Source organism: Malaya genurostris, chromosome 1 (genome assembly GCF_030247185.1).
Source record: "Malaya genurostris strain Urasoe2022 chromosome 1, Malgen_1.1, whole genome shotgun sequence".
Taxonomy (NCBI): domain Eukaryota; kingdom Metazoa; phylum Arthropoda; class Insecta; order Diptera; family Culicidae; genus Malaya; species Malaya genurostris.
This window is the reverse complement of record NC_080570.1, coordinates 71,654,274-71,666,947: the sequence shown is the minus strand read 5'-3', so window position 1 is coordinate 71,666,947 and position 12,674 is coordinate 71,654,274. Positions and strand designations below refer to the sequence as shown.

At 36.0% G+C, this 12,674-nt stretch overlaps 2 protein-coding genes across 7 annotated transcripts in view; one reads left to right on the top strand and one right to left on the bottom strand.

The window, feature by feature from the left end:
* Positions 1-12,636, bottom strand: part of LOC131440413 (protein dispatched) — a 69,444-nt gene extending 56,808 nt beyond the window's left edge. For 3 of the 6 annotated variants that reach the window (XR_009231388.1, XR_009231387.1, XM_058611677.1), the window contains exons 1-8: positions 12,232-12,636; positions 11,686-12,017; positions 10,976-11,588; positions 10,503-10,915; positions 10,352-10,443; positions 671-948; positions 358-604; positions 62-294 (exon numbers count right to left, since the gene is read on the bottom strand). Coding sequence is in view for 4 of the 6 variants with exons in the window: in XM_058611677.1 (XP_058467660.1) it covers positions 62-294; positions 358-604; positions 671-948; positions 10,352-10,443; positions 10,503-10,915; positions 10,976-11,585 (1,873 nt within the window). In the remaining 2 variants the exon portion in view is untranslated. Of the gene's footprint in view, positions 1-61; positions 295-357; positions 605-670; positions 949-10,351; positions 10,444-10,502; positions 10,916-10,975; positions 12,018-12,231 lie in introns of all 6 variants that reach the window. The other 3 variants (XM_058611680.1, XM_058611679.1, XM_058611678.1) reach the window with 3 other exon arrangements.
* On the top strand, positions 945-10,384 carry LOC131440422 (uncharacterized). Its single transcript, XM_058611691.1, has 2 exons — positions 945-1,429; positions 10,264-10,384. Exons 1-2 carry the CDS (start codon positions 968-970, stop codon positions 10,336-10,338), a joined length of 537 nt encoding a protein of 178 aa, XP_058467674.1. The 5' UTR covers positions 945-967; the 3' UTR covers positions 10,339-10,384.
* Positions 12,637-12,674: the final 38 nt, after the last annotated feature.

Genomic DNA, 12,674 nt, shown 5'->3' with positions numbered 1-12,674 from the left:
GTTAGACAAGGTAAACAATTTGCTGTTTGAAAAAATAATATTAAAATAGTTTTTAACTCACCTAGTACCACTATCCACAACAATGGAACACTAATTACTAATGATATTATGATGTCCTCTATTTTCCTACCTATTCGACTAATTGTCTTTAAGGGAAACGTAAGTTTATCGATAAACTTATCCACCGGCTTGACCAGCGAGAAACAGGTGATGCGTTCTGCAATTGATACTGTTGCTGGCAGCCACGTTACCATTAACAAATAATTGGCCATTACAGCCGTACCGGAAAATATACTGCAATGTACGAAAAAAAGGCTTAATAATAATATGTTTATTTTGGGAATTTTACAAACATACCCAAAGCACCGGACAGCTGTTATCGAGCTAACATATGAAGCATAGAATGCCGCTGCTGTTGTCAGTGAAGTTACTAACATCGACAGTGCTGCATGTTTGAGGGTACTACCCATGATCCCCACCAGAGTATCCGATCGAGTCGCGGCAGCATCTAACGATCCTATCACAGCAGCACCGATTTTCATTCGATCTGCTATGACACATTGCCATATTTTCAAGAAAATGAATGCATCATCGGCCCCAATTCCTGAAAATCAGTCAAGAGTAGCATATTACAATTCGACTAGTTATAAGATAAAGGAGAAAACTTTACCTACGATCACCACCACCGTCAACATGTTCATGAATGGGAAAAAGGTTAGCTCGAAAATCAACGTGTAAATGAAGTAGGCAATTCCTAGCGAAAAGATCACAGCAACCACGGTCATTAACGTGACAAATAACGATTTCGTGTAGATCCACATGGAGATTATGACAAAAATTCCACCAAGTCCCACAAGCCAGCCATCCTTGAGTAAGCACTCATCAAAGAGAGCATTCTTGAGGCCCATATCGATTGCCATCACAGCAACCAATTCGTTACCAAGATTTCTGGAAAGAAAAACAGAAAATGAATCCTCTTACCAGTTTTGAAAAAAAGCTCTATTCTAAAGTTCCGGAACATCCTGGTGTTTGGAAACCACACCTCTACAGAGCAACACCAATCCGATCGTCCATGGATTCAAGCGATCCTCATCTGCTCGATGGCTACAACTTTACCAATATTTTCCTTCAAGCACCAGCTGAGTTGCCCGTTTGGAATCGAACGAATGCAGAAGGTTATGAACAATTCGTTTCACGTCTCAACAATCTACACAATAGTATTTATCGACAATACTTCGAAGGAAAAGATCTAAAAATACCTACATTGTTGAAGGATCAATATGATTTGAGAAATTCAACATATCGTAGACACTACTGTCAATCAATGAGAGAGCTTAATTCGATGAAGGTAAAAAGGATGAACATACGAGCCTGTAAGATGGGCGTACCCTTGCCGGATGGATGGTTATTCAAACCTACGTCATCAGCGGTAAGTTCTTTTGCAATAAAAAAAATTCTGTGCGAGTTACGCCGATCACGATGGCATTAAAAATGCATTTTTCAAACACTCTCATCTATAGGTAATAGATAGAAGGACATTATTTAGAATTCTAAAACTAAAGCAGAAAATACTAGAAATCACGTGATTTGGAAGAAAATAACAAGCCAGGGACTGTCATTTTTGGATTTTAGGAAGTTAGAACTTTCAAGTACTAATAGCTCAGCGCATAAAAATAAGTATATATATATATATATATATATATATATATATATATATATATATATATATATATATATATATATATATATATATATATATATATATATATATATATATATATATATATATATATATATATATATATATATATATATATATATATATATATATACATATATATATATATATATATATATATATATATATATATATATATATATATATATATATATATATATATATATATATATATATATATATGAGCAATTCCACCGCAAATGACATTTTTTTGGAAATTTTTTGTATTTTTATGATTTGGCTCGAATTTTGCATAAGCGTTATTCATGGCCAAACGAAACAATTTGCATCATAAGAAAAAATCCTTTGAAAATTTTCAATAACATATATTTCAGAAACGGTGGGTCCAATCGATTTGGTGACTTCTGTAATGTTTTAGGTAAAGAACTATGCAAAAAAAATTTAATACTGTTGAATAAATTTTTTTGTTTGATTTTTATTTTAAAAGGACGCTTAAAATTCAAATATCTCATAAAAGTGTGTTTCCGATTTTCGTTATTTTTTTATATGTTGTAGCTGAAGTCCAAAAAAATACTGTCAAATTTTTAGAATTGAGAAAAAATATTTGAAAAAATTACATATTTTCAAAACAGTGTAATTTTCGGAAATCATGACAAATATTTTTTTAATATTTTCAACAACATTTCATACTTACCTTACCTATCAGCTATAGGCCTGGGGTGTCCTTTGCTGTATCAAGCATACGTCTCCACATAACTCGGTCCATGGCAGCTCGTCGCCAGCCACTCAAGGCACGGACGCTTCTGAGATCACCCTCCACTTGATCGATCCACCTTGCTCGCTGCGCTCCTCTTCTTCTTGTACCAGTCGGATTAGATTCAAGAACCATTCAACTGGGCTGTCGTCCGACATCCTTATCACATGCCCAGCCCATTGTAGACGTCCGATTTTAGCAGTCCGTACGATGGGTGGTTCTCCTAGCAGCTGTTGTAATTCTTGATTCACACGCCGTCTTCCATCTGCACTCCGCCATAGATGGTTCTCAGTATCTTTCTTTCAAAAACACTGAGGGCGCGATGGTCCTCTGCCAACATAGTCCAGGTCTCGTGGCCGTAGAGAACAACCGGTCTAATAAGCGATTGTAGATGGTCAATTTCGTGCGGTGGCGTACTTTTCTCGATCGAAGGTTTTTTCTGAGTCCAAAGTACGCACGATTCCCTGCCAAAATACGTCTCTGTATTTCTCTGCTGGTGTCATTATCGGCGGTCACCAGTGAGCCCAAACACACGAACTCGTCAACCACCTCGATGTCGTCACCGTCTATCAATATTCGTGGTGGGAGGCGTAGTGTTTCTTCTCTAGAACCTCTTCCTCTCATGTATTTTGTTTTTGACGCGTTTCTGGCCAGTCCGATACGACTAGCTTCAGCTTTCAGTCCGATGTAGGATTCAGTCATTTTCTCAAGGTTACGTGTCACAATATCAATATCGTCAGCGAAGCCAAAAAGTTATACGGACTTTCGGAAGATCGTGTCACTCGTGTCGATCCTCGCTCTTCGAATCACACCTTCCAAGGCAATATTGAACAAGGTACAAGAGAGTCCATCACCTTGTCGTAGCCCTCTCCGAGATTCGAAGGGACTCGAGAGCGTCCCAGGTACTCGGACGCAGCACATCACTCTATCCATCGTTGCTTTGACCAATCGCGTCAGTTTATCCGGGAAACCGTATTCGTGCATGATCTGCCATAACTGTTCTCGATCGATTGTGTCGTATGCCGCTTTGAAGTCAATGAATAGGTGATGCGTGGGTACGTTGTATTCACACTTCTGGAGTACTTGTCTTATCGCGAATAAGTGATCCGTAGTGGCGCGGGCTCCAATAAATTTCGCTTGGTACGGCCCTACGAATTCATTAGCTATTGGTGATAGACGACGGTAAAGGATTTAGAAGAGTGTCTTGTAGGAGGCGTTCAGCAATATGATTGCGCGGTAATTGCAACAATCCAGCTTATCGCCCTTTTTGTAGACGGGGCATACCACTCCATCCATCCATTCCTGCGGTAGAATATCCTCCTCCCAAATCTTAGAAATCATCCAGTGCAGCGCTTCCAAACTAGGAGTCGAAGACTAATTTAGCCTAGTTAATTTAATTTAAAATTTCATTCATTTAAAAAATGCCTGCGTCCAACCGGAAAGGCAACAAGCCTACGGCTAAAAATAATTCAATACGGAATAAATCACAATCCGTTATTCAACATTTTTCTAATAACAATCCCGATCTTATAGAATCTGAATGTAAACATAAAAGACAACGGACGGATTTCCCTTCCGTTGATCCTATGCCGTCTTACAATATTTACGAGATTCTTCCTGAGTCCGATTGTAGCGACATAGAAGAAAATTCTTCAAAAATTCCCAAAATGGACGTTTGTCGTTCTGGGAAGAAACATCAATCTATGCCACCAGTGACGGTGATGATTTCCGACTTCAAAGCATTCCGTACTGAACTTTCTACTTTTTTCCCGGAAGTAAAAGTCTCATTTCAAATCGGACGAAGAGGAGAATGTCGAGTCTTGGTTGATGGATTGGAAGATTACGAACGTCTTATTCGATATTTGTCCGAAAAACTTCATAAATTTTATTCATATGATATAAAATCAGACAGACCCTTCAAGGCTGTCTTGAAAGGCTTATCAAATGATCAAAGTACTGATGAAATTGAAAATGAACTAAAAGAATTGCTTGGTTTTGCCCCTTCCCAAGTAATACTTATGAAAAAAAAAAGGAAAATATACTTCTAAACCACGCTCTAGAATTTCCCATGAACTTCACCTAATACACTTCAATCGAAGTGATGTAAACAATTTGAAAACTTTAGAAAAAGTACGTTTCATTTCCCACATTAAAATTCATTGGGAACATTATAAACGGCATAATGGTATTGCAAACTTAACGCAATGTCGTCGTTGCCAAGGCTTCGGCCATGGAACCAAAAATTGTCATATGGATATACGGTGTTTGAATTGTGGTAAATCGCATTCGAAAGACGTTTGTCCAATGAATGAAACCACTGATAAATTTTCATGTTCAAATTGCGATGGAAATCATAAATCCAATTATTTCAAATGTCCTGTCAGGGAAAAATTTTTAAACGCTCGTTCGCTTAGACAACAAGTCAAATCAACGACCTTAAATTTACAGAACATACCTGAAAATCAAATGTTACAAATGCCACGCCTAATTCTTCTAAGGCACTTATTTCTTCGAATTTAAAACAAAAAACAGGTACGCCTGCCAATTCGTCTTCTAACGAAAACAATTTATTGACAGATAGATCTACCTCGTCATCATCTTCTTCTAATGTCACTTATGCTAGTATAACAGGTAGAAATCTACCACTTAATTCTTCTAATGTAAATAATCAAAACACAGGACCGCCTTGCAGTTCATCTTCTAACGAAAACAATTTATTAATAGGTAGATTGGCCAAATCGTCTTCTTCTAATGGCAGTTCTAATGGCAGTCTACCTACAAATTTTCCTTCAATGCCATTCGCTTCTTTAAATGAAGTTGATTTAGGCGATATAACTGAAAATAAAATGATCTGCCTACAAGATCAACTTTTTCAAATGATCATCCGAATGAATTCGACTTCATCACTTTTTGAATTCATATCGCCATTGTGACAGAAACTTTTCTCAGACCAAATGTCAAATAGAAAAGTAATCCACATTATGTGGTTCATCGATTTGACAGATATACTGGAATGGGTGGTGGAGTTGCCATTTTTGTCCAACGGCAAATTAAACATCGAATTTTACCTTCTTTCAATACTGAAGTTATTGAAAGCTTGGGAATCGAAGTTGAAACCATTCATGGAATTTATTTCATCGCTGGAGCATATTTGCCATTCCAACGCACCGGCGAACAATTAAATTTCATTGAAGGCGATTTGCAAAAAATCACAAGATATCGACCGAAATTTTTCGTAATAGGGGACTTAAATGCTAGCATGTCCAGTGGAATTGTAGGCAAAACAACACTAATGGTAAAATACTTCATAATCAACTCTCAGCTGGTTACTTCACAATTCTTCATCCTAGTAATCCGACTTGTTTCTCTTCCGTGAAAAACCCGTCTACAATTGATCTGGTTCTAACAGATCAAAGTCACATTTGTAGTGAACCGATTACACATGCTGACTTTGACTCAGATCATCTTCCAGTAACATTCAGACTTTCCAACGAAGCTATAATTAATCCAATTAGTTCTATATTCAACTATCATAGAGCTAATTGGTTGGATTACAGATCTCACATTGAAAATCATGTGGATCATGAAACTATTTTAGAAAATTCTGCGGACATCGACACAGCAATTGATAATTTGAATCATTATATTATCGAAGCTAGAAATCTTTCAGTTCCCAAAGCTCAAACTAAATTAAATTCTCCTATCATCGATGACAATCTTCAACTGCTCATTCGGTTGAAGAATGTTCGTCGACGACAATATCAACGTTCTCGTGATCCTGCTATGAAAAACATAGTTAAGGATTTACAAAAAGAAATTAAACATAGATTTACTCTTTTGCTAAATGAAAATTTCGCTAAAGAAGTTGAACAAATTAAACCATATTCCAAACCTTTCTGGAAACTTTCTAAGGTTCTTAAGAAACCTCATAAACCAATTTCTGCTCTCAAGGAAGGAAATCAAATACTTCTAACAAATGGCGAAAAGCTCAAAAACTTGCTCAGCAGTGAGTCCTATTTAAAATGAAGTCTTACTGAAATATGATCATATTTCAACCCAAGTGTTATCACAAGTTGACATTATTGAGACGAATTTTGATGAAATTAAATCAATTATTAGGAAACTCAAAAACATGAAGGCTCCTGGTAATGATGGAATTTTTAATATTCTTATTAAAAATCTTCCCGATGTTGCCTTGAGACTCCTGGTTAAAATTTTCAACAAGTGTTTTTCATTAGCTTACTTCCCAAAAAGATGGAAAAACGCTAAAGTAATTCCTTTCCTGAAACCTGATAAAAACCCAGCAGAAACATCAAGTTATCGACCAATTAGCTTACTTTCTTCTATCAGTAAACTTTTTGAAAAAATTATCTTGTTGAGAATGATGTCTCATATAAATGAGAATTCAACTTTTTTACCAGAACAGTTTGGATTTCGTCATGAACATTCAACTAGTCATCAACTTGTCAGAGTAACGAACATGATAAAAGCAAATAAATCTTCTGGGTTATCCACTGGAGTTGCTCTTCTAGACATAGAAAAAGCATTCGACAGTGTTTGGCACAAAGATTTAATAGCAAAAATGTCTGATTTCCACTTTCCTATTTATTTGATCAAAATAATTCAAAATTATTTAATTGATCGTACTCTTCAGGTTAGCTATCAGAATTGTAAATCTGAATTGCGACCCGTACGAGCCGGTGTTCTGCAGGGTTCGAGCGTAGCTCCAATCTTGTATAATATTTTCACTTCTGATCTTCCAAATCTACCCGTTGGTTGTCAGAAATCGCTATTCTGTGACGACACAAGTCTGTTAGCCACAGGTAGGAATCTAAGAGTGATTTGCAGTCGCCTACAAAGAAGTTTAAATATTTTCAGTGATTATCTGTCAAAACGGAAAATTAAACCAAATGCAATTAATTATCTTTCCTCATAAGCCAAGAGCTTCTTTTCTTAAACCAAACAATAATCACACTCTCAAATTGAATGGTTTGGAATTGACATGGTCTGATCAAGCTAAATACTTAGGTTTAACGTATGACAAAAAACTCACTTTCAAGGATCACATTGAAGGAATCCAGGTAAAATGTAATAAATATATTAAATGTTTATATCCTCTTATAAACAGAAATTCTAAGCTCTGTCTAAAAAACAAATTGTTAATTTATAAACAAATTTTCAGACCAACCATGCTTTATGCAGTACCAATTTGGTCAAGTTGTTGTTCCACCAGGAAGAAAACGCTTCAAAGGATTCAGAATAAAATTCTGAAAATGATTTTGAAGCGTCCTCCCTGGTTTAGTACAAACTAATATACTAATAACTCACAAATATAGAACCATTAGATGTAATGTCACATAATATTATAAGCAAATTCCGACAAAAATCGATGCAATCTTCAATTGAATCGATTCGCTCTCTGTATTAGTTAGTAAGTTAGTATATAAGTTCCTTTTCCCCATTACACAATACAAGTAGGTTTAGAATTTTCTCTACACAAAAATCTCAGAATTGCGGAAGCAAATGTTGTCCTCATGGTAATAACCAAATCATATACATAATAGGGCTGAAAAGTCACCACTTGTGGCTGAACACCCAATTTAAATCTTAATAATTTAATTTTAACTCATATTCCAATAAATAGCTATAAAAAAAATCATTATCAGATGGAAAACTTTGAGCAATATAGACAGAAAGGCGTTTTAAATGTTTCTACCAAAAGGGTTCAAATATAAAACGGACCCAATTTGTCGAGAATATCATGGAAATTATGATTATTGTGAGATCTGAGATGGGACATTGATCATATGCAATCTGAACATGAACGAAGTATTGTTCAATCGAGTGGTCGTCTAAGTTGTGTTTCATTGCAATCAGAGTATCAATAGGGAGGACAATTTCTAGAATTTTTTTCGGCCTTGCCTTCACGATACATTTCCGAGCAACGTGGGGTAAATCAGCTAATATAATAGTAAAAAATGGAATTTATTGTCAAAAGAGTTCCATTCCCACATAACAATGATTTCTTTTTTACATTTCAATTACTTAAGTCGTTTTCGCTTGAGGAAACTAAAACTGACCCTGGATAGTTTCATCAAACAAACAGTTTTCACGAAACTTAGTTGAGTTCGCACTTGGTAACGGGGGTGCGAGCAAACCCAATATAAAAATCAGGTTCGAAACTTACTCGAACTCAGTTCAACATCAAGCGAAAATAACATTGAGCTCTACCTGTTTTAAATCCATTTCCAAATAAAATTCAGTTTACTTTGGCAGCAGAAATAACATCGATTATTTTGGTTTCCGTCCAGTAAATTGGAGCGGCTTTATCCACTCCGCATTCTGATATTTCATATGCATTAAGTTAACAAAGCAATAAATAGACTGGTTCAACGAACCGCTAAACGCTTGCAATGCACTAGCCAGAATCGAAATATCTTGAAGCAAACCATCAGCGGAAGCCTTGTTTTCACTATTTGCTCGAGTTTCATACGCGTCAGCTATGATTTTTTGCACACAAGATGCAGCTTTGAATTTCATTGTGCTAACATATGAAATGTACACGTGTGTCGTATACTGGTCATAAAGCTATTAAATGAAATTGATTTCATTGTTATGAACGCATACGACAGCAATGAAAATCGTTACAATCATACGACTTGAGTTATGATATTCATAAGCGCATTAGGGCATTTGTTTGGCATAATTTTCATTTGTCATGAATTTGGTTGGCGCAATTCTTCTTGCGCATTAGCTCAGCATAAACAACTGTTTGTCATCGCATTGCTAGTCAGCATAAACAACTGTTGTCGGTAGGAATGGGTGCCACTACATTGTTGCCGTAACGCGGGTATAATGCATCCACCACGCGTCATATAATTTTTTACAAAAGATTGTGTATCTAGACATAAATTATTGATATATTCATTATGATAGTTTTTTGAATGTATTTATAATGTTTATCCATTCGAATGTTAAGGTAGGTTGTGTTTAACTCATGTATGCTGATCTATGATAGATATAATGAAATTATTTTCGTAACATCGATAGCTTAAGTTTAGGATTGTATGTAATTGAAATATATATAATTAAAAGTTTTGCTTCTATCTGTATAAAAATTTCTGTATGAAATGTTCATTACGCCCTTAATAACAAAAGTGAAACCGAATTTTTATTGCATTTTGTTAGGATTGTTCTGATATACGTATAAAGATAGAAACAATCAAAGCAGATTAGAAAAGTTCGTGTTAGAAGACCAATCATTTCGATATCTTTTCTAGATAATCAAAGTAATAATCGTATGTACCACTTCAGACATAAAATACTATGTAGGAAAGCAGGGCCAATACCGAAGCGGATACAATACGAAATTCTCCGGAGTTTCATCAACGAAGGCATTAAGAACACCGAAGCAGTTGGTAGGATGACAAAATAACGATACAATACAGACGCATCACCGAATGATTGGCTGGTTACCGGGTGAAGCACATTTTCTGCTTAGGTTACAAATTCTCTGGCGAATTTGCAATAGAAAATACTCGTATCTTTCTTTGCAAATTGGTTACCGTAAAGGAATCGGTCGCTTGGATTACATGCTTCATCCTTCTTCATTAGTGTTCATTTGGGCACAATAGCCTAGTGTGGAGCCTTGTAACCGCCACCCTCGGCTAGAGTAGGTTATAAAGGAAAAAAACGGTTGATTAACTCAACGAAATAATAAACACTTTCAGCATTACATTAAACAAAAGTCAATGTTTATACAGAATGAATATATTTAAAATTGCTCCTAACGTTATCTCTGTTACTTCAGAATGCACATCGAAGCTGGGAAGAGCTGGCGGCATTGGCAAAAGCAGCGAATGCAATGAAACATATTCAAGTTTGACATGAATACTTACTTATGCCGTAAACTGTGATAAAACGGAAGAGACTTAGTACTCCTGGCAATCGGAAAAAATATCATTGTGGCGTTTAGGAACTCTGAAGAATCCTGAAAAATTAGAAATGTTTTGCTGTTTGTTATACATCATATTTGAAATTACTACATACATTTATCCTAATAAAATCTGCATCTGCTAAATAGTGCAAAATGTTATATACAGCGTTGTGTTGTTTGCACTCATTCGGAACCACGCAGTTCGATCGAACGCAGTCGTTGCTGAGCTTCATATAGTGGTAATACTGATAGCAATCAAACAGTAAAGTTTTCACCATAGCAATATCCTCCTCGTTGAGATCGAAGCAGGATGTTTTGTTTGATAAATACGTGACGTAGTTCACGATCGACCATGGACGACAACAGTTGTCAGTGGTGAGTTCCTTTTGGCACAGATTGGCGTAATTTTCAATATTGACGATTTGCTGCTCCAAATCGCACATAGCCAGAAAGGCATTGAGCTCGAACAAGGTGTCATTCAAATTATGCTTTACTCGCTGTATAACAAAATGAGCAAATTCTTTATCTGCAAAGAAACTTTTATTTTTTTATTTGTTCTATTTTTGTTGTTAGGTATAGTACTCACTAGGGGATTCACAGAAGAATCCGTCAGATGGTATATGTACATCGGTCTGGTCAGGAGGAGGTTTTAGGTTTCTCAACGAGTCCCATTTTGCACGCTTTTTCTCCATCGTTTTGTTGCCACTTTCCTCCGTGTAAAATGACATATTTTTGCCATACTCCCAATTATTGTGTCTACTACTAAAAGTTTCGTTATCATATTCCTCAAAATTGACTAGTTCTCCATTCGAAGATTTGTTGATGGTTAAATCTTTGAGAATTCGAATACTCTTGTTTAATTTATGCTTTTCTACGTTAGCCTTTGCTTTCTTTTTGTTCTTTTTACGTTTAGGATTTTTGAAACCGTAACTGAAGTCGGTTCTCGTTTGTTCCACTAACTCTTTAGGGTTGGCAATTAACCTACCGGAAGCACTAGTTTCTTCTAACAGATTACGCCACGCTGTCCATCGTTTACTGATCGAAGTGCCACGAGCTTCAAAGCCTAGCGTTGGATCATCGAAATCAGGGAGATTTCGAGTGATTAGAGATACCATGATACAGGCGACGGAGAAAACACCAACCGATACGACAACGAAAAGAGGCCGTCGCGCTAACAAGTTGTAGTACCAATTCATGACCTATGAGTATATTCGATATCAATTAAAAAAATGTGTGTGTGGGTGAGAGACTTCAACTTCAAAAACTGAATATAACTTATATTAGATATGTCGGTACCTTTGTGTTAAAGCCACCGCAGTAGATGCTGTGCTAATGCCAAATTGCTTCATCTTCTATCAAAATCATAGAAACTATAGCTATCTATATTTTGGGTAAACACATAACTATTTTTTTAAATACCGCGTCGCACTACCGAGTCACTACAGTGCAAACAAGTTTTCTTTCCTTCTCGCGAATTACTCGAACTTCTAAAGCACTGTCCACAAACCAACGTGTTCACACGTTGAGAGCTCCATCGGAAGTGCGATATCTGCCTTATGAGACCAATGTATGATAATTATATTTTTTTTTCTTTGCTGTGTCAACCTAACACCGGCGACGCCGCGAAACTATCATCGGGAGTCATTGTAAAAGCAATTTCAATCGAAAATAACAAAATAATGGAAAATAGTATTGTTATTATCAAAAATATAAACTAACAATAAACGGGAAAGGTGGACCATAACTGGCCTTAGTCTGTCACGTTAGTGACACATCAAATAAAAATAATATTTTTATTTTTCATTTGTCACAAATACAAGCGAACATAACTATTATGCATACCTTCAATATTAAGACTTATCTTGGGGTGCAGATTTCTTGTTTACATTTTACATTGCCATATTCTATTACAAAAACGTGTACATTGCAACACTCCACACTATTTGCACATATTTCGTGATTCTTCGTTGAAGAATCTGCACCTGATCACAGAAATCTCTTCCTTTAATGCAAACACTGCATAGCAATTCGCCAGTTCACTTCACATCCGGATCATTAAACAGTTGCATAGTAATAAAATTTTTGGACAATATACTCAATCTATTCAACTGAATAGCACTATTCCCTGGAAGACAGCAAAAACGCAAATCCACTATGCATTAAAAACTACAGTTTTCCATAGGATTCAGATAGTATTTTGTGCAAACATTCGGAAAAAAAAGACCTTATTGATGATTAACAAGAATGTTGACAGCTGACAGCGGATAATTAGGATCAGAGTTGCC

Coding starts and splice junctions, on each gene's coding strand:
- LOC131440422 (XM_058611691.1), top strand. CDS start 968: ATGAATCCTCTTACCAGTTTTGAAAAAAAGCTCTATTCTAAAGTTCCG. Junction 1,430..10,263: donor TCAAACCTACGTCATCAGCG/GTAAGTTCTTTT, acceptor CTGTTACTTCAG/AATGCACATCGAAGCTGGGA.